We start from the raw sequence: 27518 nt of genomic DNA on the forward strand, positions 1-27518 counted from the left end.
CAGTGTTTACATATAGTAAGGGCTATTGGGAAGTGTACAGAAGTTTTCAGAGGAGTTTTTTCTGGGATAGAGAGGGAGTTGAGGGGAGGGGGTTACAAGGGATGATCTTTCCATAAAGGAATTTTTCATGGGAGGAGAGAATTTCCATGAAGGGGGCGCAGGATTTTATAATGTTATTTAAAACAAAAAAAAACAATGCAAAGATAAATATGAGAAAGTTTTTTCAACTAATAGTAATGAGCAGCATTAAAACAAAACGAACAGAAATTATTACGCATATTAGGAGTTTGTCTCCTTCTAAATACATACTCTTTACGCTAAAGTATTTTTAGTAATTTCATCTATTTCTTCTACGGCCTTGTGATTCAGGGGTCATTCTTCAAGAATTGGGACAAAATTTAAGCTTTAGTGTAAGGAGCAAGGTATTAAAGAGGGGGCAAACCCCCTTATATACGTAATAAGAATATACTTTTATTATTTTTTCTTTAGTAAAGCACAAATTATATTCCAATCTTGAGAAGGCACGGGGCTTGTAAACCCTACCAATGTAATTATTGCTAGTTTTCAGTTTGACTCGGATATTTATTGTAATGTCTGTTAATTTTGATTTTCTTTATTAATTAATGGTAAATTGTTGTAGTTTTACGCTTGAAAATTATTTGACTTTATTTTTGATTATTTTTGGCTAAACGGAATTCTAAGGTATTTTTTTTGTTTTATCAAATAAATAGATTTAGTGACAAGATGAATAAATAAATTATAAACCAGTTAAAATGAATAATCAAGCCAAGCTTAAAATGAACGAAAATTAGCATAAACAGGTGTTTGGCTGCTGTCCTTTTCTCTTTCCTTAAGTTTGAAAGCCTAACGTCATTGTCATTTGCGAGTTACAGAAAACTATTTTATTTTTATATTTACAATATTGAAACTTAAAATTCAGTTAAATACAGTGCTGAATTGCTGTGATTTTCAAGAACTTCTATGATTATAAATTAAGTGTGTGGTTTATTTTTATAAGTTCTTTCGAATTATCTTAATTATTATATGATTTATTTTGATTATTCGGTAAAGTTTTGAAAAACTAACGCACAAAGAAAAACCAATAAAATAGATTCTGTTGAATAAAAAACACAAATATAGCTAAACACTACTTGCGTGTATTACTAGAAATATAATACTTTTTATAATTGTATCAAAATAATTAAACTGAAATAAAATCTTTTCAATAGTCTTTTATAATTTCGCTCAAACGTATTTTATGGAAAGAATGCTCCTTACCTTTGACAAATATCCAAAATAAAAGACAAATCTGTAGATGTAAACATTTAATCAGCAACCCAATAAACCAACGATGGTCTGTTGGCAGTAGTGGAGGCCCAATCTATTCCACAACACCTTAATGGGTGAACCTTAAGGAAAACCCTGAAAACGTGGCTCTTACGTAATGTTATAGTACACCTGTATGTCACGTAATGGGAAATGTCTGTTTATTTTGCAAATGTTTTCTTCAATATTTAGGTGTTTTTTGACGAAATAAGGATTGTTTGTTAACTTATGCAACTGTCAAACAGTTCGTGGTAACGGACTGTAGGAAGGAGCGACCCGGCTCAATAGTAACCCAAACTCTAAAAAATGGAATTTTGATACCAATAGTTACATTAAAAGAATTTTATTTTAATGCTGATTTTGAATATATTACATAAAAAAAACTAGCTTTTTTAACTGAAAGTAAGGAGCGACATTAAAACTTAAAACGAACAGAAATTACTCCGTATATGAAATGGACTGTCCCCTCCGCAATCCCTCGCTCTTTACGCTAAAGCTTTTAATTGTTTTAAAAAGCAGAATTGTGGCAAAGAGTCAAACTTTAGCGGAAAGAGCGAGGGATTGCGGAGGGGACCATCCATTTCTTATACGGAGTAATTTCTGTTCGTTTTAAGTTTTAATGTCGCTCCTTACTTTCAGTTAAAAAAGCTAGTTTTTTTTATGTAATTTCTGAACGTTTTTGAATTAATGCATGTTTGATTTTGACTCTCCACACGTAAACTATTCAAATGAAATTTGCATATTAATTCCTTTTTTGGCTAAATGGCTTTCTCTTAGTTTTGATCATACGATTTTGAGAAATATGGGATGGGGAAGGAGACCTAGTTGCCATGCAATTTTTTGGTTACAAAAAAAGGCAACTATTAATTTTAATTTTAACGAATTTTTTTATTAGCAAAAAATATACGTAACTTTAGAATTAACTTACGTAACAAACTTATATATTTTTTAATTTTTATTATGTATATGAGGGGGTTTGTACCCTCGTTAATACCTCCTTCTTTACACTAAACCGTAAGTTTTGTCCCAGTTCTTTAAGAATGACCCCTGAATCAGAAAGGCCGTAGAATAAATAGTTGAAATTACTAAAAATACTTTAGCATAAAGAGCAAGGTACTTATCTCCTCCTAAATACCTCGCTCTTTATGCTAAAGTATTTTTAGAACCACTCATATGCGCAATAATCTCTGTTCGTTTTAAGTTTCAATGCTACTTCTTCCTTTCATTTGAAAAAACGTTTTCATGTTTATTTTTCATTGTTTTCTTATAGTAATGCTAGAGATTCCTGCGCCCTTTTCATTGAATTTTTCTTCGCCCATGACAGATTCCTCCAAGGAAAGATCCTTCAACATAGGCCCCTCTCCTCAGCCCCACCCCCAAACAAAATAAAATCCCCCTGAAAACGTTTGTACACTTCCCAATAACCATTACTATATGTAAACACTGGTCAAAGTTTGTAACTTGCAGCCCCTCCCCCAGGGATTGTGGGGGAGTAAGTCATCCCCAAAGACATAGTTATTATGGTTTTCGACTATGTTGAACAAAATGGCTATCTCAAAATTTTGATCCGTTGACTTTGGGAAAAAAATGAGCGTAGGAGGGGGCCTAGATGCCCTCCAATTTTTTGGTCACTTAAAAAGGGCACTAGAACTTTTCATTTCCGTTAGAATGAGCCCTCTTGCGACATTCTAGGACCACTTGGTCGATACGATGACCCCTGGGAAAACAAAAACAAAAAACAAACAAATAAACACGCACCCGTTATTTGTCTTCTGGCAAAAAATACAAAATTCCACATTTTTTTAGATAGGAGCTTGAAACTTCTTTAGTAGGGTTCTCTAATACACTGAATCTGATGGTGTCATTTTCGCTAAGATCCTACGACTTTTAGGGGGTGTTTCCCCCTATTTTCCTAAATAAGGCAAATTTTCTCAGGCTCGTAACTTCTGATGCGTAAGACTAAACTCGATGAAACTTATATATTAAAAATCAGCATTAAAATGCGATTCTTTTGATGTAGCTATTGATATCAAAATTCAATTTTTTAGAGTTCTGGTTACTATTGAGCCGGGTCGCTCCTTACTACAGTTCGTTACCACGAACTGTTTGATAAGTTTCCTCAAGTTTAGTCTTACCCATCAAAAGTTACAAGCCCGAGAAAATTTTTCTTGTTTTAGAAAATAGGGGGACACACCCCCTAAAAGTCATACAATCTTAACGAAATTCACACCATCGCATTCAGCTTATTTTTTCTTCTTTTTTCCAGGGGTAATCCTATCGACCCAGTGGTCCTAGAATATTGCAAGAGGGCTCATTCTAGCGGGAATTAAAAGTTCTAGTGCCCTTTTTGAGTGACCAAATATATTTGAGGGCACCAAGGCCCCTTACCATACTCATTTTTACCCAAGGTCACCAAATCAAAATTCTGAGATAGCCATTTTATTCACCATAGTCAAAAAACCTAAAAACAATGAAATTGTGCACGACTTATTCCACCAAAGTCCCCGTGGGAGGGGCTAACAGATACAAACTTAGACCAGTGTTTACATATAGTCATTTTTTTGGTTTGGGGGGGGGGGGTAGTTGAGGGGGCTGGGTACGTGGGAGGATCTTTCTATGGAGGAATTTGCCATGGGGGAAGAGAACTTCAATGAAGGTAGCGCAGGATTTTCTAGCATTATTTAAAAAATACAATGAAAAAATAAATATGAAAAGTTTTTTTTTAACTGAAAGTAAGGAGCAGCATTAAAACTTTAAACGATCAGAAAATATCACGGATATGAGGGGTTAACCTCTTTGTAATACCTTGCACTTGACGCTAGAGCATTTTTTGTAATTTCAACTTTTTTTCTACGGCCTTTGTGATTCAGGGGTTATTCTTCAAGAATTGGGACAACATTTAAGCTTGAGTGCAAAGAGCGAGGCATTGACGTGGGGGTGAGCCCTGTCATATACGTAATAAAGACATACGAATATAAGTTCCTTACGCAAGTTATTTCGTAAGTTATATATATTTTTTACTAATGAAAATGTTTGTAAAAAATTCAAAGTTTTATTCGCCTTTTTAAGTAATCAAAAAATTGGAGGGCAACCAGGCCCCCTCCCCCACTCCTTTTTTTCTCAGAATCTTCTGATTAAAACTCTGAGAAAGCCATTTAGCCGAAAAAAATTAATATACAAATTGTGTTTAAATTATTTATGTGCTGAGAGCCAAAATCAAAACATGCATTATTTCAAAAATATTCCCTGCTCTTTTATTGTCGTGCTGTTTCTCTCATTTTAACTTCATTTTGTTTTTGCGTGTATTATTTGGCTGATTACCACTATTTTATGCCATCAAAGTCATGCAAATGGAAAATTGAAAGTAAAATTATAATCAAATTTGACCCTAACATAAACCTATCTCTGTCTCATATAAAATCTCTCTCTCTCTCTCTCTCTCTCTTTCTTTCTTAAGGCTGGTAAAAGGCTGCTGAAACCTTCATAAATTATCTAATATTTTGTTTACTGCTATTTATCGAATTTTCTCTCATCACAATATTGGTCTGTTGCATCAATTTCATGTATTTCACTAAAAGCTAGTGTTACAAATTCTAAAAATTAGACAAATCACGAGCCAATTTTTTCGCAATAGTTTGTCGAAAATATGTTAAACTTCACTCTTAATAATAAAACGTAATTCTTTAAGCTTATACCTAAGAAGAACATGATATATCGCTCCATAGTACGATTAATTACATTAGCTTCTAAACAAAATCTCATTTTTAAATGTTTTAAGATGACGTTAGGCCACGTTATCAAGTAACACATAGTGAACTTAATTTCGTTTGAAATGTCAGGAAAAGAGCCAAGACGAATAATATGAAACACAAGATATTTAATGCCAGAATTGAACGACTGACCAGTAGAGTAATTATTATCTAGCCGCTCGAACTGTACAAAAACATACTATGTTCGTTCAGATTCCTGGAAACCCTCCCTCAGGCACCTGGCACCTTTCTTCACAGAGCATTTTTCTTCTCAGATATTGCTCTCGAATTATATAATGATGAAGACAAGAAAACATATAAGAACCAATGCTACCGCGTCCGGGGTTTTATCCGACGACCATGCGATACCATCTACCGTTTCCGGGGCTACCAACAAACCATCTACCGCGTCCGGGAAACCGACGAACCAGTTACTGCATTTGGAGTAGCTGACGAGGTGACGACTGGCTCCACTGGAAAGCTTATTGATAGCCTGACAACCGGCTACACCGCAACTACAATTTCCAACGTAACAAATCCTGAATAGGACCCCCCCTCCACCCCTTTGGCAATAGGAACTCTATATGTAAGGACCCTGGCTAAAGATGGAAAGAAGGATCTACTCGTAAGAGAAATCAACAATATAAATGGGACATCATTGGTCTCTCAAAAACCTATCTTCCAGTAACTGGTGTTGAAAGGATTTGGGGCACTAGCAGTATAGGCGACAAATACATTCGCTTGTGAGGAGAGAGGCCCTGAGACGACCACCAAGGCCCGATGGGACATAAGTCAAGTAAGTCATCCAAATTTTCTATGGGGCATATATTATTAGAATTTTTTTTTATTTTTCGCCAATCACAAATATAGCAGGCAAAAATTCGGATTCTTATAAAAAAAAGAAAAGATTTAAAATATTATTTGAATAAAGAAAAGACTCCATTACCAAAACTTGTTAATTTTGAAATCCATAACACAAATTTTTTCAGAGTAAATTAAAGAACTAAATACATCCAAAGATGAGCAGAAATAGTCAAATAATTTTTCAAGCTTAAAACTGCCATAAATCATTATGACCAAATAAATAAGACCCAAAACGAAGAGGAACAACAATAAAACTGGAGCAGAAACTATAAACGAGCAAAACGAAGAGGAAGAGTTGACTTCCCCTGTGGCTTGTTTAGGGATTGGTGCATAAGTTAACTGATGATCTAAATCTGATTTTTAAGAAATGTCGGTTATGATTGAGTATTTTCTATATTATGAGAAATTAAACACATGGCTTGAAATTGTTTTCAGTAAAGTGCAAATTATGTGCAGTTTAGAAGGCACGAGAGGCTTCAGCTGTACTCTTTTTGGTGCAAGTCTTGAGAGTCGGTCAGTTATTTATAAGAATTTATTCATTTATTTTGGTATTCATTTATATACTTATGGTTGTCTTCCATTTGACAAATTATTTCCTAAACTGACATATATTTGATACACCCTGATACTATTCCAGCAACTCGTAATTTTGAATAATCTGCAAGCAGTTCAAAAAGTGGAGGGAGGGGAAACCTGGACATTTGCTCCGTGCACCGTGACTTGAGGGGCTAAAGGATTACCCATTTTGATCAAATTTTTGTCTTTAATTTTGCTTTATACTTGAGTCAGGAAGGGGCACTAGAATAATTTTTTCAGGCAAAACCAACCACAGGAAACCCTTTGTCTGCAAGGCTGTTATTGAACAATTTTTTTTTTCAGATTGTAGGAGATGAGTTTCGATTTTTTTTTCTATATTAAAATGCTTCCTATGTAGCTTCTTAAGGTATCTTAATTCGATTTGGTTTTTCAGGAAACTGTAGAAAGTTTTGATGATTCGAACAATTTACTCGTATTCAGAACTTTCTTTTGAAGTGATGTAAACAAAGAAGGACAACATACATTAATCTAGAAGATAGTTATATAAAACGATCAGCCACAACTTATTGTTGAATAAAAATCAAATAAGACAGTATCAGCTTGAAAGACCATTAAACTAAAAACTACCTTCACTGCTAAAGTTACAATGAATATAGTAAAAATAATACAGGTTATTGATTAGTAGCAGTAGAGCAAATTTTATTATCAAAACAATGAAATATCATACTGATAGCACAGCAAAAGCATAGCTTGCGAGACAGTGCTATTGGACAACAAAAAATTACAAGAAAAAAAAAATTGAAGTAATCTACATCATCAGAGTAATAGTATTGCAGTAATCTTAGGAATCGCCGGAGTTCCAGGAATTACCATCACTGTAATCACTGTTATAGTCATCATCAAGGTAGGAATCCAATTTCAGTAACAGCAGAGCATCCAATAAATTGGGTTTATCTAACATATAGTCAGATAAATTTGACATACCTAGGTATCGACGCTTTGGACAATATGTCTTCACAGTTTCGAGCGTTTTGCTAGTCACTTCACGACAACCCTGGAAAGAAGGAGAGAAAATTAAGCTCATGATTTCAAAAAAAGAGACAAAAATTATATGGCAATTAAACAAAATCGACATTAATTTAAAATGCTTCTCAATGCTTTCACCTTTTTTATCTTTTCTTTTTTTTGTGGAAAATGTAAAACAATTAAATTGTAAAATAATATGTAAAAAAATTAACAGCAGGAATATGAAGTATTCATTTTTAATTTTTTACCACATTTACTCTTTTATTTGACAATTAATATTCAAAACTTTGTTTTTCCATTTTTCAATGCCTTTGAAGATATGTCAAGTGTTAATTAACTATTCCCACTAGTAAATCAATAGTAGCGAAAATTACAGCAGAGCAATTGCCCGGCCTCAGTAAAGAACGATGTTAGGACAATGTAGTCTTTTCTTCTGACCAAAGCACAGCGTAGAGTAGGGATTGTCATATAATCTTCGAAAGGCACTCATTCGATTGAAATTGAAACTTCATGTGCTCTGTTTTAGAGTCAAAGCGATTTGAGGGCAATCAACCCCCCCTCATGATCACTGTTTGCCCATACATATCGAAACAAAATTTTGAGATCGCCATTTTGTTCAACATGGTTGACAGGTCTTTGGGCTTTTTGGAATTAAGTCTTTGAGGTTGAGAACTTTCTCCACCCCCTAAACCCTCAAGGGCAGGGGCTATAAGTTATACTAGTTGCCCATTCTCAACATATAAGGTTTTGGCGGAACAGGTGAAGGGACAAGCTCGATTGGAAATAAGAAGTTCTAAAGCCCTTTTTGAGAGTTAAAAGTTATCGGAGGCTAACTAGTGCCCCATTGTCCTCTTTTCCCAAAATATATGAAATAGAAATTTTTAGAAAGCCATTAGATCATATAACAAGGTCTTCGTGGTTTACAAAACCCCAGAGAATGGGAGAAATGGTTGTAAGTCATGCCCAGGGGCATATAAGATTTCTGTGGAAGGGGTTGTCGCATAAACTTTAGAGTATGCTCATTTAATTAGAAACTAAAGGTTCTGGTTCCCTTTTTAAGAGTCAAAAGAGATAGAAGCCAACCAACATCCCCTCCCCCGAATTTCTCTTTTACCTAAACGCATCTGATTGATTCTTAGGACGAAGTCCTATTGGTACATCGTCTGTGTCATCTTAACATAATTTGAAAGTTGGAAACTAACCAAATTGACAAGGTCGACGTAGACTGGCTGATTTACAAGGATCAATTATCGTCCCTGCAAGACAACTTGGGAGACTAATCAGATTTTTTTTTTTGCCCTTGTCTCCCTTCCTTTCGTCATTGACTACCCTGATAAAACCCCCATATTTTGTATTATTACCCATAAAGCTTCTTTGATAGAAGTACATTTGTTGGGACCCATCTGCAAAACAGAAGTGATGGCCTGCAAAGAAGCAGGTGAAAAATTTTAGGTCTGCGAAACACCCAACGTTCCCAGTTGGGAGTACATTCCGTTAAATGCATTTTCTATTTGTAGATATTTTGGTGCAATAATTTCATAGATTCGAAGACTGGTAATTATAGAACAACAAAACGCTAAAACAAGAGGTTTCAACCACTTGCATTCCCTGGTACTCCATTAGAAACCGATAGCTTTCAAAAACATACTTTTTCCCATATTTAAAAAAAAAATCCAGAGGACGAAACTAAACCAAATCCAAGTCCAAAAAATTCGAGAACTTCTCTGATTTTTATGAAATGTTTAAGGGACGCTTAAAATTTGCCCTAGATGCTACCGTGTTAGTCATAAATTTCTTTAAAGTAAGGTGTTCCCAGTTGGGCACTAATGGGTTAAGATGTAAATTATTAATACACGTGTAAAAACAGCGTTTTGACCGTGTTTCGACAAACCAAACAATCCAAGACCATCCATTTCTGAAGTGAACAATATCATCATAAGAAAATTCTGTATCTCTACTTAGGGTGCATTTTTGAGAATATTTTTCTTATTTTTCACTGCTTCACGGGGAATTTTACAAAGATAAAATTACCTAGGTGGTTGTAACGAGAGGAATGCTCAGATTGATAATTAAGGACTTGATTGAGCAATGTAGGTCAATATACTGATAAGACAGCATTAATGAAACCCAATAAATTCGTTTAGAAAAAAGCTAACTCAGAAAAACAAATTTACTTAGACACTGTGGATTTACGGTCGACGATTGTTGAGAAAAATATCAATTATTTTGAGTCGCCAATCTTCACTAGGATTTTTAAAGGGTTTCTTTTTAACAAGAAAAAACACAAAAAAATTTCTTTCAGATGCCACAAGTCTGTTGTTTGCCTCAGTTCAGGATGCTCATTAAATTCAAAGACTCTGACGACAACTTCAAGTTTGCCGTTACCCGTTGCCTCTAATTCTCACACAGAGTTGACTACAGAGACACTGCCTACCAACTTGGCCAAGGATAACGAACTGTTACCACCGACTTTTTCCCAAGATTCCGACACAAACATTGAAGTGAAACATTCTGATCAGCTACCAGAAGGATCGAGAGATGATACAAAAACCAAGATGCAGCAGATGGAGAGACACACCCGAGTAGCAGTACACTCTCCTCGCTCCACACCGGCATCACGCCGAAACTCTGACTTCGGTTTCACAGTGATACTAAAAGAAACAAACGAACTAATATCTGGAGATATTACGTTTTTTCTTAACAAAATATGGAAGGCAAAGAACCAAGGCGAAGTTCCGACTTCAATACAAAGACGAATATGGGATGAAGTTACTCGTCGACTTAACACTGAGCTTCTTGCCCGGTTTCCCTGGCTGTGGTGAGCCGTCACCAAGAACACGAGGGTCTTTGGTGTAGTGTTTGTGTCATAATAAGAACCTCCAATAGCGGCGGAGGGTGGTTGGCTATTTCTTGGGGTAAAGATTGTGCACTTACACAATATGCCAAGTCACAGTATTATATGAATTACCTGTGTAGAGCTGAAGCGTTTTTAGCTTCATTCAAGCAAGAGGATCAAGATGTCAGGAATGCCTTGAACTCTGAAAGAATTAAACAAATACACCAAAACCGTGAATTATTTACAAGCACTGTGGAGACAATTAAACTTTGCAGGGCACAGCTGGAGTAAGTATGACTCTCTTATTGGACCAATACTTGTTTGTTAGCTTTTTGAAAGGCACGCCCGCCTAGAGTCTCAGGCAGGTTGACCAAGAATTTAAATTGACCTAGGACCTTTAGATTACCTGGGATGGGAGGTAAACAAGGCACGCCTACCTATGGTCTTAGGCAGGTTGAACCAAAAATTTAGAATCACAACGGCACCCTTGGTTCAGTGGCCCCATCAGATATTTTTTCTAGATCCACCCCTGGCATAAAAAGTTTATGGGTGGTCGTATAAACCTCAAGTAGGGCTCATTTGACTAGAAAAATTGAAATTATATTGCCCTGTATAAGTATTAAAAGTAATTGGAAGGCAATAAGCCCCAAACACCATCCCGCTCATCATTTCTCAAAACATATTCAATCAAAATTTAGAGACAACTATGATGTTCAACATTGTTGAAAGATTCAGTAATTATATATTTGGAGGTGTCAAAACCCGCACAGCTATCAGGACAAGGGCTGTAAGTTAGGGAAATCGTTTATTGTTTACATATGAATATGTTATTGAGAAATGTGGGCATATTTGATCTTTCCTTTCAAAAGACAAAAGGCATTCCAGTGACTTTCAGAGAATATCGAGGAAGATTTTGAGCAACATTAATACACGCTATGTGCATACGGGTTGTCAAAAGGGCGTAACTAAAAATTGCCTTAGTATACTAATTTGAAACTTACAGGAGATGATAAGCAAGATGATCAATTCACCAAAAAGGCAACGTTTATACGCTATTACAACTACAAATACCACTACTTCAACAGGTAAATTTAATGCTACTACTACTACTGCTCACTGAAACTACTGCTTCTGAAGAAAGAACTACAAAGGCTATGGATATCGAAATAAACATTTTAGGGATGGTTGAGGGGAAAGTTACATTAAATCAAAACATACTATCTGCATACCGATTGCTGATACGGGCGTATCATCAGTATTTTTGGAACAGCTTACTGTATGAAGAGGAAATTTTGGAGCATTATGAGTGGGATATTCAACGGACCAAAACACAACGTACACCTAGTATTGCTGCCATTACAGTTACTCTTACTACTAATAATACACTATTACAAATTGCCAAAGATCTTCCTCTTCGGCCAAACGTCTTGGGCTAAACGGAAAAGCAGGTCATCCACAGTTTGAGTAGGAAGATGTCGTAAAGAAAGATTTAAGAGAAATTGGAACTTCAAGGGAGGGTGTAAAGAGGGAGGCTTTGCGTAGATTAGGGTGGAAGAGGAGCGTTCGTAGCTGTATTGGCCTTAGGTGGATTGGTGCTGTGGTGAGTAGTTAGCAGTAGTAGTAGTACTGCCACAGCTGTTCCTACTATTCCCACCCCTACTATGATCCTGTACAATTAAGGATATGAGAAAATACCAGGAGAAAATTTAAGGCTAGGAGAATATTGAAGGCAAAGTTTAACTAAATCAAAACATGCTTTGAGGATACATATTGCTGATACAATCGTATTAGCAATATTTTTGGAACGGCTTACCGTATCCATACGATACTTCTGGGGCACAATGGGTGGGATGTTCAACTGACCGAAAGGCAACGTGTGTCTGCTAATACTGCTATTAATGCTGCTGCTACTACTGTTCCTACTTCTACCATTACTGCTATGACACTAGTAAAATTAAGGCTATGCATATTAAGAGGGAAATTTGAACAAAATCAAAACACACAATGTGCATGCATGTTTGTAATAAAGCGTATTTGATGGAGTCTTAACTTGGATATTACACTATAGAGATTACTTTTAGGGTAAAATCATTTCACAAAAAGGTAACATGTGTGTGCCCACTACTAACACTGCTACTTTTACTGATATTACTGCTACTAAACTACTCAAGCTACTACTTCCATTGCAACAACTTGTAAGCCTTTGAATATTCAAGTCAAAAAGATATTTAATTGAGTCCAAAGGGCACATCAGCAATGTTTTTCGATGGGCTTACCACATCAAAGTGAAAATTTCGGGGCATTATGAAGGGGATATTCAACTGACCAAAAGGCAACACATTCATGCTACTACTCCTGTTGATACTACTGCTACTACTATAATTAAGACTAATAATAATACACTACTACAGCTACAACTTTTCCTACAGGCACCATATCTACTGCGTTACTAGTACTACTAAGGCTAAGTCTATGGAGGTGAAAATATTAGAGAATATTGAGAGCAAATTTGAACTAAATTAAATACTAAAATTAAAATTGAGATTGTCAAAATAGTATATCTTACAAATCGATTTGTGTATTAAGTTGAAACTCTCAAACTCTCACACTACTAGCAATACTGCTACCACTGCTACATTTAGTAGTTCTACTACTACTATTAATCCAACTACTACTTCTATTGCAAATGCATGTATGGTTAAGAGCATTAAGATGGAAATTTTGAGAAGAATATATATCAGCAGCGTCATAGCAATGGCTAATTGTATTAAGTAGAAACTTCCAGTACTTCATGAAGGATATGTGCAACTGACCAAAAGGCAATATGTTAATACAACTGCTACTACTAGTACAAGTTTCTAATATTGTTAATACCAATACAATTACAACTAGTACTAATACTACAACTGTAGCAAAACAGCGATGTGCATACCTTCTCATCTGGGTAGGCAAACAAGGGCAAGAAATTTTCAGCTCATTTGACCAAACTGACACTGAAAAGGAAGACATTGATACACACTTCACAAAATTCAGAGAATATGCAGCCCCAAAGAAAAATCAAATCTTCTCATGATACATCTTCCAAAAGCAGGACCAAAAGCAGGAGAGCATTGACAAATACATTACCAATTTGAAAATCTTAGTGAAACCATGCGGTTACGCAGACAAAGACGAAATGCTAAGAGACAGGATAGTCGACGGAGTGGCCAATCCCAAAATACGAGAGAAACTCCTCTCGGTAGAAGACACCCTATCCCTGAGCCAAACAGTGACCATTTGTAGAGCATTCTAAAATTTCTAAACTAAAATTTTACTCGAGAATGAATATTTTAAATTGGGTAGTGAGTTTAACTGTGGAAAATCTGAGCTTCTTCCTTTAAAATGGAACAATTCATTGAACAATTAGAATTCGTTTAATATGGAATCTTCATCGACGGTTTGACAAATACTATGATGTCTTTTTTGATATTCCCCTTTTTAAGTCTTTTTCTCTATTTGGCACTCTGCCTTTGTTCTCTTTAACTAAATAAAAGTTATAAAAAGTAAATAAACAGAAGTTTTAAATAAGTAAAAGCTACCTATAAAATAATGCAGCAATGTCGAAGATACAATCTATTGAAAAAAATCCTGAAAAATGGGAACAACCAACTAAAAATTACCTTCAAGTTGAGGACGCGTAGTCTTTTTAATTCCGGAAGGAGTTTAGACAAACCCCAGTCAGTAACTTTGTAGCTGCCACTCAAATTCAATTCTTCTATAGATCGCTTGAATGATTCTGGTTGAGCTGCAAGGTTCACAAGACCACAGTCAGTAATCTAGAATTAGAAGAAAATTCAAAAAAATTCAAACATCATCAATGAATTTACATCTAAAACCGGTCAAAATTAAATTACAGAAAATGAAAAGAATGCGTAAAAATAGATTAAAAAAGGTTTATTGTTCTTTACACAGTAAATTACAGGGTATTTCTGCCCTATGTACTTTTAACAAAACTCATATACTATGTAATAATATAAAAGACCGACAGAAAACAATAAACAGTTCAAAAGATGATATGTAATCATCATTTATCATTATATAATCTGATAAATAAATTCTATACATTGAAGTATATAGTGATCAAGTTCCTTTTTATGCCTTTTGGAAGCTTTTGCTATTTGTCAGAACAGCACATCCTGCTAAAGTATTTGACACAATGGAAGTGAAAGGAGAATTATTTTGTGAAGAAGGATTAAACACATTACTTAGAGAATTAAAACAATAATCAATATGGCACTGTTAGTCTGGTAAATGAGTCTTTTGAATATGGTGGTTGCAAAGCTACAGATAAATTACTGAACATAGTGACAGTATTTTTTTAAAAACAGGAAAGTACATAGCAATTTTAGAAAACTTCAACTAAACGCCTATATAGGAAAGATGAATCGCAAGTAAAGATCTGCCACATGATGATGCCATTGTGACTAAAAGTTCTGGGATAAAGCTTTAAGAGAAAAACAGCGTCGCTTTAGGAAGAGGCCATGTCCCAAAGGCCAAATGTCCGCTTTATATTAATGAGCAAGAAGTGTCTGTGTTATCAAACCTCTTTAGTCATCAGTTTTTTATACTATGAGCAAGCGTTTACTTCAGCCACCAGAAGATCTTTAAAGAAGGTTCTATCCCTGCATGGAATACCAAATATAAATATATAAGTGATAAGTGCAAAACTGATAAAAGATATTTCCAAAAATAAAATTGCAAAGGTTAAGCAAGGCCAATGGGCTAGTGGCTAGTTTTGAACTGAACAGGAGCTGAGCAACGATGGGTTCTATCCCCGTTTATATAGATAATTTTGATGAACTTTATCCTAAAGAACAGAGCAAAAGCTATAGAGAAGCAGGGAACTAAATGGAAAAGTTGAACTCACCTAGACTTGCATTGTGCTAAGGATTTGAGTGGTCTAGATAAAGGTTAAGCAAACTAATAAATTGTTGGAAGTTTTTAGAGTATATGTAATCAATATGTATGCATTATGTATCTACGCAAAAAGAGACAATCACAAACCTGAGAGCATCCTCTTAAAGAAAGTTTCTTTAAAGAACAGGACGTAAATGCTGACTCCAAAGATATGTCAGTCACTTCGTTGTAACTGAGGTCTAACTCAGTCAGCCCTGCATAGAAAAAAAATAGATAAAAAAAAGAAAAAAAACACAGCAACAAAGAGAGTCATACAAAAACAACTAAAGCTATAAAAAATTCTGTAAATTATTTTTTTTTACTGGAAAAATTGCCTAAAAACATGTAGAGTAAATTGTAATTTGAAAAAAAAGGTTTCGACGATATTCCAGCACTTCAGATAAGAAAAAAGAGGGGCTGTGCTGCTTCAACACAATATGCCACCCTCAAAATTTAGATATCTTTACAGTTAATCCAACAATTTCTTATTTTCTTCGACATATCTTTTCTTCCTATTTCTTTCCTCACTCTTTTGCTAGTTTGAATTGTGTCCTAATTTTTCTAAAACAACTCCTGAAAGACAAGGGTTACTCAATTACTTCAATGAGAAGCTTCTATAAAAGAACAAAAAATTTTAGCATGAAAACCGATGTGTTAAAGAGGGGGCAACCCCCCTAAAAGACGTACAAATTTCTGTTCATTTTCAGTTTAGATATTTTCTCTTTTAGTAGAAAGCTTGTTTTTTTTTGTTTTTTTGGCACAAAAACAAACAAAGTCCAGACTATATGAAAAAGTAAACTTGTTCACACAGAAAAAGCATATTATCGTTTTTCTGTAAATTTGGCACAAAAACAAGAAAACTTTTTTGCTAACCGATTGGGCAAAAAAGGCTAAACCCTGATTACACGCAAAAAGTATTTATGTCTAAGCGAAAACAATTTAAGCTAATTCTCAAATTAAAAAGCCTGAGTCGCAGCAAAAATGAGGTAAGCACTGACTTGGGAGAAAAAATTTTCTTCCAATCTCTATCCTCGCTCTTTTGCTAGTTCGAATTTTGTCCTAATTCTTTAAGAACAACTCCTGTAAGACAAGGGTCACTCAATTAGTGCATCGAGAAGCTTCTTTAAAAGAACTAAAAATTTTAGCGTGAAGAGCGATGTATTGAAAAAGGGGCAACCCTCCTTAAATACGTACAAATTTCTTTTCATTTTCGGTTTTGATATTTCCCCTTTAAGTAGAAAGCTTGTTTTTTTGTTTTTCGTTTTTGGCAAAAAAACAAACAAAGTCCAGACTATGTGAAAAAGTAAACTTACTCACACAGAAAAAGGATATAATCTTTTATCTGTAGATTTGGTACAAAAACAAGCTAACTTTTTGGCTAACCGATTGGGCAAAAAGGCAAAACCCTGATTACGCGCAAAAAGTATATATGTCCAAACGAAAAAAATTAAGCTAAGCCCAGACTTGGGAGAAAAAAACAACAACAAAAAAATCAAAGGAGTAGCACCTCAAAAAACCAGTTAAAAAAACAAGAACTGTCTTGACTTGGTATAAAAAGCACAGCCAGTCAGCTATAATGGACTAAAAAGTAAACATTCGGTATGAATCCAAGCTATTACTCTAGGTAAAAACAAATTATATCCAATGTGAAGAGTTTCAATTATGCAGCGATCAGCATAGGCCTCACCGTAAAAAAAATTAATTAAAGCTTCAGTTCTGACTCGGGCCAAAAAGGGGCTAAGTCTAAGCTATAGACAGATTTGAAGCCTTACGATTCACCTTGTAACTCAGGGAGGAGTTAGGAAAGTTTGGAAGTTAAGGCATAAATGTACACCCTCTTATGCTTCTGATACGCAAAGATCATCCATCCCTCCTCCAGGATGGCTAATATGTAACTAAACAGAAATGCTCCTGATTTTATCAAAACCTCAAATGAATAAACATAGTAAATGAAGCATTTACAACTAACTTCTTTTTAATCCAACAAGAATATGTTTGGATGAGATATTTTAAAGATTATTTGGATTTAAACTGTGATGAGATTATTAGGATATCAAAGAACTATTTACCCAATCGAATCAATTTTGGAACCCAGTCACCAGATATGTCAAGAAGAGTACTTTTCAGATTAGAATATTAAAATTTCTGATGAATTAGTTTTTAAAATATATAATAGTGTGGATGATTTCGATTTTGAAACGATTAATTTACCGTTCCCAGAAATTGGTATACATTAAAAAAAAAGCTCATTCTTGGCCATATTACTCACAATTACTTAGGTCTGCAAGAATATACAGTAATTAAACTGATTCTTAAAAAAATGTCAAATTTTAAGCTAAGAACTAGTTTCGAGAGGTTTGTCCATGAACAAAATAGCTCAACAATTCTAAAAAAATCGTTTTTAATATGATGAAATTTTATATTAATAAACAACAAGTTACCATGTAATAGTGCGAGTAATTTTTTTTTAATTTCTCTGTTTTTCTGCCCATTTTGAGCCCATGCATTAGTTTGCTCCTAACAGAGATTCATCAAATCTCCTTCTTCATATATTTTTGATGATTTTTAGGATGTATATATTTCACAAGGTTCTTTTGGTAAGCGCGCCACTTCGGGTCAAGAATTTTAAACTCAAAACCCCATAAAGGCAAGAATCTATTTCTCTTATGAATCCTGTTTTATGGTAATCACTTGAAAATATCTCATTAGATTTAACATGCTTTCACTTTTAAGTTTACGACGGCTTATTGGAAAAGCTTTTGACGGTAACCCACTAAAATATTGGTCGTTGATCAGGGTATCATGTCAACCACAGAGGCATAGTTATTAGGCCTTTGACAAAAAAAAAACTTTAGAAATAATACGGAAATTTTTTTCAGACAGTGGAAGGCAATTCAGTGGATATTTCGGCCCTATGTCCAATGGCCGTCTTCAGCAATACACCAGAAAAAAATATATATAAATATATAAAACAACATCCAAATGTGAAAATTAAAACTTAAAATAAAAAAAAAAATTTTTAGAACAATATGGTTTTTTGATATGGAAAGGGAGTGTGGTCTTGTTCACTGTTGGCCTTTAACAAAGCTGAAAAAAACTATTATCTCCAAATTTTGATAAAATATCTTTTCAGGAGAGCGCATATAAAAATAAGGTGGAAATAGGGTTACTGTCCTCCAAACACATTCGACTCTTAAAATGGGAACTACAACTTCATTGATTTCCATTTAAATAAGCCCTCTTTGAAGTTTCATTGGCAATTCCTTCCATACAAAGTAGCCGGAGAAAAAAATTGCATATTGACCCCTCTTTTCATAGTCTTACCCCTCTTTTCATAAGTGGCACTATTGCAATACATATGATGCTTAGATTTTCTTTTCTGGCATTGGAATCCCTACATTTTAAGATACAGGTTTTAAGCCCAGCTTCTTTGGGGTTCTAAATTAAATCAATACTGATAGCTTATGGTTTTCCCTTGAATAAGTCGAATGTTCTAGACATCAAGTGGTTTTGAAACTTTCTTTAATACTGATCGCAAAGAAAAACTTGTTTTTGTGGACCTCTTTCACGTCCGTTTCCGTAGAAACCATCTTTTATCAATTTGTTCCAGAGCCCCCTTGACTCGGAAACTTATGATTTAAGTCTTACAAAAATTAAAAAAGGGATTTCGGCCCAGTTCTTTCGCACGAAATAGATAGAAAGTTTTGCCTGATGTTCAATAGGACTAGTTTGTTCAAAGAAAGCTTGGTTCTAAGTTATACACTGATTAGAAATAAAAAATTGTTTTAACCTATTATGAGCCTTCATAAAGTTATTCCTGCCTTAATAAAATATGATCTACTTGTGGGCTAAAGAACAATCCTTGAAAATTTCAAGCCAATCAAAATTAAACTTAGCGGTCTTTTTCGATGATATCATTTGTCTTTTAACAATGGAAAATTGTAGAATTTACGGTCCTTGCTCGTGGGGCTGTGCGAGTTACGTCATCCTTGAAGCCCCACATATTCGATCTATTAACTATTGTGAGAAAAACAAATATTGGTAAATTTTGGCCAAATGCAACGGGTAGCACAGGGGTGAACAGGAAAGGGAACTCAGCTGCCAAGGGATGCTAACAGTTTCAATTCAAATCAAACATACCCGCTGCAGATGTTTCTACAGCAAAATTTTCAATACGATATGTCCAGAACAAACTGTAATTAGCACTTGGCTCTTTTTTGAGTTAATACCCATGCTGACGACCCAAATTTGACGAAACTTATATTCTTGAAATCTGCATTAAAAAAAAGCAATTCTTTTGATGTATATATTGGTATCAAAATATGATTTTTTAGAGTTTCGGTCACTATTGAGCCAGGTCACTCTGTACTACAGTCTTAAATGATTGGGATATAAAGTTAAATTTTAGCTTTAAGAGTGAGAGATTACGAAGGGAACAACCTCCCCCCCCCCATTTATGGAATAAATTCTCTTTATTTTAAGTTTTAGTGTTGCTCCTTACTTTCCTTAATTTTTTTTTCATTTCTGATAGTTTATGGCCTTAGCAAAAAGTTTTATTGCTATAGGATCAAGGACAAATTCACCATACAATAACTGATAAGATAATTGTTTGTAGCTCTTATCTCTTTTCCTAATTTAGATAGATGATCGTAAAAAAAACCAATAGCTTCATTGGTCAGGGTATAAGGCAATCGACGTGACTTTACCGTGAATGTTGCTTCGGCAAGACAGACAAAAAACCTGCATATGATCTGCACTCACTTTCGCTAAACTACCGTAAAAAATGAATAAACGTACTTTTCAAATGGCGAAGCGGAGGTCTGGAGGCGTCAATTTCTATATTTTTGAGTCCGGTTAAGGCATCGTCACTTATATTACAGTTTTCCACTCTAAGAACAACCAAACTCATCAAATTAGTAGTTATTTCTCTAAACAAGTTTTCATCCAAAGGACACAACGATAAACGAAGAAATGTCAATTTTAGGAGTCGTGAGGCAACAAATCGGAGGCACATCTTGGCAATGTTAAGAGTGGGTTGGGAGAGGTCATCAAGAAAACCAAAGTCTATGTCTAAATTTGTCAACTGTATATCCCGTGGTTTGTCTAACAATCCTTGTAAAATTGTTGGCTCTGGAAAATTGCTGAAATCATGTAAATCAAAATTTTTTATTATAAGAGTTCTAAGTTCCTTGAAGTACATTAAAGACTCTAGCCAACAAGAATCCGATAATGTACCATAGAAATGGAACATTACTAATTTTTCCAAGTGGCGACAGAGCAAGTCGAAATGTTCAGTAGAAATATAACAGATGTTAATAAATAGATGGACTATTTCGGTTTGGTGAGTAGCGATTGCGTTGATTACAGCGCCATCAACAAATCCGGTTACTGTTAGTAGGTTCAATGATGTTAGTCGCAAATCTGGTACTTTTAACAAACAAACCAATTGATCCCTGCTTATACAGTTTTGATCAACACTAATTGAAACGATGGTGGCAAATTTCGGTTCAACTATACGTCGTACTATGTTGTATTCGGGTCTAGGTAGCATTTGACTATGTAGGTCATATTCAGGTACGCTATCACCGCCCGTCAAAGACAGAGAAAGGTGAACTAGGTTTGTCATGAAATTGGTCAATTTTATTAGTGATTTATCAGTGGAATAAGGACTATACTCATTATCAGTATCCTTTATTTCTAGATGAGTTACGCCTACCAAATTTATTAAATCACAATCTGAATCCGTGTCACTATCAGCACAATCACAACAATCCACAGTGAGGCTCACTAAGGAAATACAGGAACAAAGGAAACTCTCAATTTGTCTTTCAGTTATTTTACACTTGTAGAACCTTAGATGATTTACGTGATCTGAAAAAAGCTTCCAACAATCCAATACTTGTTCCCATTCTGTTTCTGTAGTATCCAGACCGAAGTCCTACACACAGAGAAAAAATTAGACAAGTTAGGACACTGAAGATGAAAAATATCTAACAGAGAAGGTTCAATTCAAAACAGTCCAAACAAATCACGGTTAACAAAAATTTACAATAACATAGAAAACTCAATTTTGCTTCCATTTATTTTAGACTAGTTGAATCTAAAATGATTGACCTGACATTATACATAGAAGAAAAAAAGCTTGCAAAGGACAGCCTCTACAATTTATTAATTTAAAAACTGAAACTAAACTGCACTTTACTTGGAAAAATAATCGTAGATGTAATCCGATCTTGCATAATTCTATGCTAAAACTTTTAAAAACCTTTGAAATTTATTACTTAGAGCAATTCCATAACAACAGATTGACAGCTATTCTAGTTAGCGTCTCATCTATTTATGAGTGGGACTCAGATATCAATCCTAAGGCAGTCAAATATTTCATAAAGAAAAAATAATAGAGGTCTTTTTTTAAATTGCACCAGTAGCATCTGCCGGAAATGACAAATTGAGAAATGGAGCGATTGTAGCACCTGTATTGGCTAAATATAGGGAGTAAAGAGACATGTAGAGGCACTGGGAGGAACATAGTAAACAAATTGACTAAAGGAACGTAGATGGCAGCAATAAGAGGCGACGTCCGGATGTGTTGAACCAATACAACTGGCAATAGGTGCAAGCTACTACTGCTACTCGTACTAATTCTACTCCCACTACTACTAGTACTGCTATAACAAATACTGCTTCTACCAACGCTAATCTTTGGGAGTGACAAGTGGTGGGACCGTGACTGGTCCCAGGTCTATCGGGGTCCCGCGCTGACAGCGCCAAAAATGTTACGAATTACAATCACGTGAGTGATTTTGGGACTCCGCAAGGGGCTTTACAGAAAAAACCGTGGAACGGTCGGCTAGGGTGATAAGGTGATTTTTAACTTTTGTCTGCGGAGAGTTCTTAGATCAGTTATTCTGTATAATTTGGTTACAACACGTTAGCGCATGGAAAGCGTAAAGGCACTAAAATATCAACCAAATAATATGAAAGAAGCACTTTTGACAGTGGCTGACGAGAAAAAACCTTCCAAAGTAAGAAGCAAAGCGGACTCGTTAGCTAACAATAACCAAGGGAATATTGAGTATATTCTGGCTACAGTTGTTTGGTATGACATCCTGTTTGCTGTAAATACCGTTCAGCAAAACGTTAGAAGCCGCTGACATTAAGCTTGATATAGCAGCATAGCAAGTTGAATGGTTATTTACTTAGCTTAAGAAATATCAGGACAATGGCTTTCCTTCGGCTCTTATTACCGCAAAACAAATTACATGCGAAATGGGTACTGAGAAGGTATCTGAAATTGACCAAGACGTCAGGCCCTACGGTGTGGCGACTGCAAAAGCCCCATGCATCAGTAAGAGCCCTTCTGACTGATAAAACAACAACTAATTCTATTGCGACTACAGCTTATACTGTGGATATTATGGTAAAAGTTTCATGAAATAATAAGGGGGAAGCTGATATTGGCCTAATGGTATTAATATGGAACTTTCAGGGAATTTTGAGAGGATATTGAACTAGATTAAAAAAAAACAGGAAGTAAAAGTACCATTACAAGAAAGGCTTAAATTGTTAAGTTGAAACTATCAATAGATGAGGGAGGAATGTTGACCAACACCCAAGGGCACAAACAAACACTATTACTGCTTACTACTGATACTACCACTGGTATCTCTAATACTACTCCTATTGCTCTAAATATAACTTCTGCTACTATACGTACTATCATTGCTAATGCTAAAGGTATTATTTAAACTGTCAGAGAACAGTGAGGGCGAAGTACATTCCTCATTGTCAAGATATACGGGCGAGATATCTTAGGAGCTGTATAGAGTATAAAGTTGAAACTTTCAAAGAAAGCTTATGTGCTTTAAAAGTGAATCAAAAAGCAATATGTGTATTCTGGTTATCACTAAGAAGTTGAAACTCTCAAGTGTACAAATATTACTACTTCTGCTCTTACGATTGCACTAAATCAAATCGTGAAAGTGCATCCAGGTTGAAATACTATGGATACAACATTTTAGAAAGGGTATTATGTTTCATTTTTCATGGAAATTTAAAATGTAGGACTAAATCAAAGGATATTATGTGACTCCAGATTTTTGAATGGCGGATATTACTGATAATTGTCAAAAATAGTTGTCCAACATATAAATAGTAAGCCAAAATATGCCAAAATATGGATTCTTAAAGAAAAGAAACAACAAAAAGGTTTAGAATAAGTTTTTAAGCAATAAAAAAGACTACGTCAATAAAAAATGAACAGAAAATAATTTCAAAATATGTTCAATAGATGATGTTTTTCAAAAAACGTCAAGAGTAACCTTACAAAAAAGCCCTGTAATAAAGTAAAATAATTTTCCAAGCGTAAAACTAACACAAATTACATAACAAAAAAAGCCAAAAGGAAGAGAAATTACAAAAAATAACCGAGTCAAACTAAAAACGAACAAAAACTAAGACAAGAAGGACAGACGCTCCCCACGTCTTCTTAAAACAAGAGTATAATTAGCAATATACTGAAAACAAAATTTATTTTAAAAAATTTCTCTTTTTAACTTGGTGAATTCAAAATTATTACTATATATATGATATTATTCAAAATATCTATATATATTTTATCTCGTTAAACGAGCAATAATTGGGTATTTATCAAAAAATTGACAATTTTGGATATACTGGCCTAAAAAAACGATCTATTTAAGTAACGAGTTTAAGGAGATTCGTTAAGAGCCTTGATCGTTAAGAGCCTTTGCCTCTGTAGTGGTTGTATCTTTTTTAGTGTCTATGATTCAGGCAAAATAACACAAGATACATATGATTGACAAGAAAAACCGTAAGATTAAAGTCATATTTATGAGTAGCAAAGGCAAAGAGTATGAAAAAACGTCAATAAAGTAATGAAAAACGAAAATGATGAACAAAGAAATATACAGTCAGAATACTTGCGTCAGCAAGAATTGCAGCAAGTCAAAAATAAAAGTGAAGAACAATTCGGTTCATAGATAAACAGCAGCAAGAACTAACACGATTCAAAAACAAAAGTGAAGTTCAAAGAAATATGCGGTTACAAGACATGCAACAACAAGGACTAGAAAGAATTAAAAATGAAAGTGAAGAACAAACAAATAGGCGCCTAAAAAGATATGCCACAGCAAGAACAAAGAAATATGAGAATAGAAGATAAGTGGCAGCCAGTATTACAAGCGATAGCAAGAAAGCAAGTATCAGAACGTTATAAAAGTGAAGTGAAGAACTTAGAGTTGTGCTGTTAGAAGACAAGCAACAACGAAAATCAGAACAAGCGAAAAATAAAAGTGAGAAAAAATAATACGTTAGAAGAACAACACTGTCTTAGGTAACCTGAGAAAATGAAACTAATATCATTGACGAGCCATGATATCAATAGATTATACAATACGATTTTATTCTCCAATAAACACAAGCAAGCTCAGTTTGAAATAGAGTGCTTTATTTTCAGATTTCTACCTCAAACTTGCATATAAAAATATTCAAAGTTATTTGAAAGAGCACAAATAGAGGTTACCTAACCCCTCTTAATTTCAAAAAACACCTTTTTTAGTAGGTTTACTACAAAAAACTGCATATAGTGTAAATCAGCATAAGTTTCTGTCCTGAACCAGTTCTAGAGTTTAGGAGAGAAGGATTTTTGGCCAATCCTTAAAGGGGATTACTCCACTATTGTCCTGTGTTATATGTCCAGTACAAATTTCAATTAAGGTACTTTACCTCAATTGTAATCCTTTTGCAGCGACTAGGATATCTTGATAAAGCAGCTAGAGCCTGACTATGGTTTCGGTGGATTACAAATTCAACATTGTTATGAATCTTACTTTTGTTGATAAATGCTGCATACCAGCTTCTACAAGTCTGACTGGCGGCTTCGACATCTCTGAAGTTTAGGTATTCATAGAATGTGCATATAACCTAGAATGGTATATATTTCAACAAAGAATTTGGATGCAATGGGCGCTTTGCTTTGTTTGTTGAATGAATGTTGACAATTAGCCCTCAGAAAGGTGAGCGATCTATGCCACCTACCACTTACATTTGAAAACGTCACATATTTTAATCATATATTATATACACTATTTAGCAATAACACAACAAGTGGTGTTATTGCTAGCAGTACATTCATTCCTCTTTAAGTACTTTTACAGTAAAGAGCTATATACCTTTTAGATGTTTTCTTTTTATATATTTTTCCTTTTACCCAATTTATCTCGAAACGGTGACCCTAGAAACATCAAAGAGGGCTCATTTGACTGGGTAAAATTTGAAGATTTTGATAGGATGAAAAGATAAGGTTCCATCTTGGGTCTCCCCTTGGCTTGAAATTCAAAGGTTTTTTTTTTATATTTGCTTGCAATGAATACCCAAAAATCCTTCAGTCAAGGGTATCCACATACTAAAATATCAGCAGCATCAAAGGAACAGCTAGGGAGATCAAGCTGAAACTTTAGTGAGCTGTTGAGGGGTCAAGTCAACCTTAAATTTTGGCTTGGGGGAGACGCTGTGAGTAAAAATTAACCCCGACAGTGATCATAACTATTGAAATCATTTTCTTCATTATACTAGTCATAACAGCAATAATATCAATGTACTGCCACTGACATCTTAATTTAAAGAGAGATCTTAGGTATTTTTCTTTACAATGGGCACCAACTTTGTATTTACTACGGACACTTAGAACTCCCTCTCAAAAATAAATAAATGATACTAGCATTCAAAAGTGGAGAGGGCAGTCAATCAATAATAATAAAAATTGTCATTTTAACTTTAAGACTCGAGAGATTTGTATTTTAAAAGTACATACTTCACCCCAGGTTCGCCAATGTTTCTCAAACAGGTGAACAGACTTTCAATAGAGAGACATAGATGATTTGACATGAAAGAGATAATTTACTAAAAGATTTTCAATGAACATTCATTTTCATTTTAAAACGAAATCAGCAGCGGTAATCAGAAGGAAAAGAATTCCTGCATAATTCAATTTTTGTTACTCATCCATCCCTTTGGTAGCTTTTCTTTAATATATAACCAACAAAAATCTAAAAATGTAAATGAAAATACATTTCTTTTACATAAATCAATCAATATTTTTTTTTTCTTTTTTTTTGGGGGGGGGGAAATTACCCCACTCTGACAGATTCCTTTCAAACTGGTACTTAAGTTTTTTAGATAACAAAATCATTGTGGGTAGGAGCTTTCACAGAAACACATAACGTAGCATATATATTTTTAAACTTCTATACACCACAACTGAACAATCAAGACTTCTGGTAGTAACGGCTTCAAATGGTTTCTTCTGTTGCTTGATTTTGGCTATGTTACTTCTTTATTTCCCGCTTTGCCTGTACCATGCTTCGCTTACGTAATGCTTGTGCTGTTCTTATACGTTGCTTTATTTTATAGTCAGCCTCGGTCAATAAACCTTATTAATACAACCATAGCATGCTGTCAGAAGTGGGATCCATAAATCACCATGGAGGTCCAGCAACCAACCATAAACTGGGAAGATGGCTCCCTTACTGAAGAATGGAATCACTTTGATCAGCATGTCCAGCTGATGTTCATTAGACCCCTTACAGAAAGAACTGAGAATTCCATGTGTGCTTATCTTCTGATCTGGACTGGGGAAAATGACAGAGAAATATACAATACCTTTGATCTTAAGGATGGCAAAGCTCACAAAACAGAACCTCTCCTAGAACACTGCTGGAAATGCGCCAGTCCAAAGAAAAATTATGTCTTTGCAGGGTTCCTCTTCCAAAAACAGGATCAGTTGGAAGGTAAAAGTGTCGAAAAGTACATTACAGACTTAGACATTGGCTAAACCATGTATGCATAAGGAACAGGATGAGATGATCGGGGATAGAATTGTCTACGGAATCAAAAACCAGGCAGTCAGGGAGAAACTACTGGCTGAAGGTGACTCATTGACAATAAAAAATTCTGTTGCAAGATGCAGAGCCCACGAGATGACCCAGGCTTAGTTAAAATCATTTGCTGGAAGCGACTGCATACCACTTAAGCAGGAAATAGATGCAGTTACACGCAGCTCACCTCAAAATAACTTTTGAAGTCAGAGAGAGTTGGCAAGTAATGTTCCAAAAAGTAAAGAATGCTACTTTTTTGGTGGGGCATAGTCGCCCAAACATGTTTGCCCAGCAAAAGGTTAAATGTGCTCACAGCTTAGGAAGTTAAATCGTTTTGCTAAAGTCTGT

The 27518-nt window shown here is 34.8% G+C and overlaps 1 protein-coding gene across 1 annotated transcript in view; it reads right to left on the minus strand.

Annotated features, from left to right (window-relative positions):
* The window catches only part of LOC136042727 (uncharacterized), a 44742-nt gene extending 18088 nt beyond the window's left edge, over window positions 1–26654 (minus strand). Inside the window, exons 1-5 of the mRNA XM_065727688.1 lie at window positions 26646–26654; window positions 25021–25218; window positions 20071–21211; window positions 15382–15488; window positions 13998–14153 (exon numbers count right to left, since the gene is read on the minus strand). Of these exons, the coding sequence (XP_065583760.1) occupies window positions 13998–14153; window positions 15382–15488; window positions 20071–21211; window positions 25021–25218; window positions 26646–26654 (1611 nt within the window). The remainder of the gene's footprint in view (window positions 1–13997; window positions 14154–15381; window positions 15489–20070; window positions 21212–25020; window positions 25219–26645) is intronic.
* Window positions 26655–27518: the final 864 nt, after the last annotated feature.

The sequence above is a fragment of the Artemia franciscana genome, unplaced genomic scaffold, assembly GCF_032884065.1.
Source record: "Artemia franciscana unplaced genomic scaffold, ASM3288406v1 Scaffold_188, whole genome shotgun sequence".
Classification (NCBI taxonomy): domain Eukaryota; kingdom Metazoa; phylum Arthropoda; class Branchiopoda; order Anostraca; family Artemiidae; genus Artemia; species Artemia franciscana.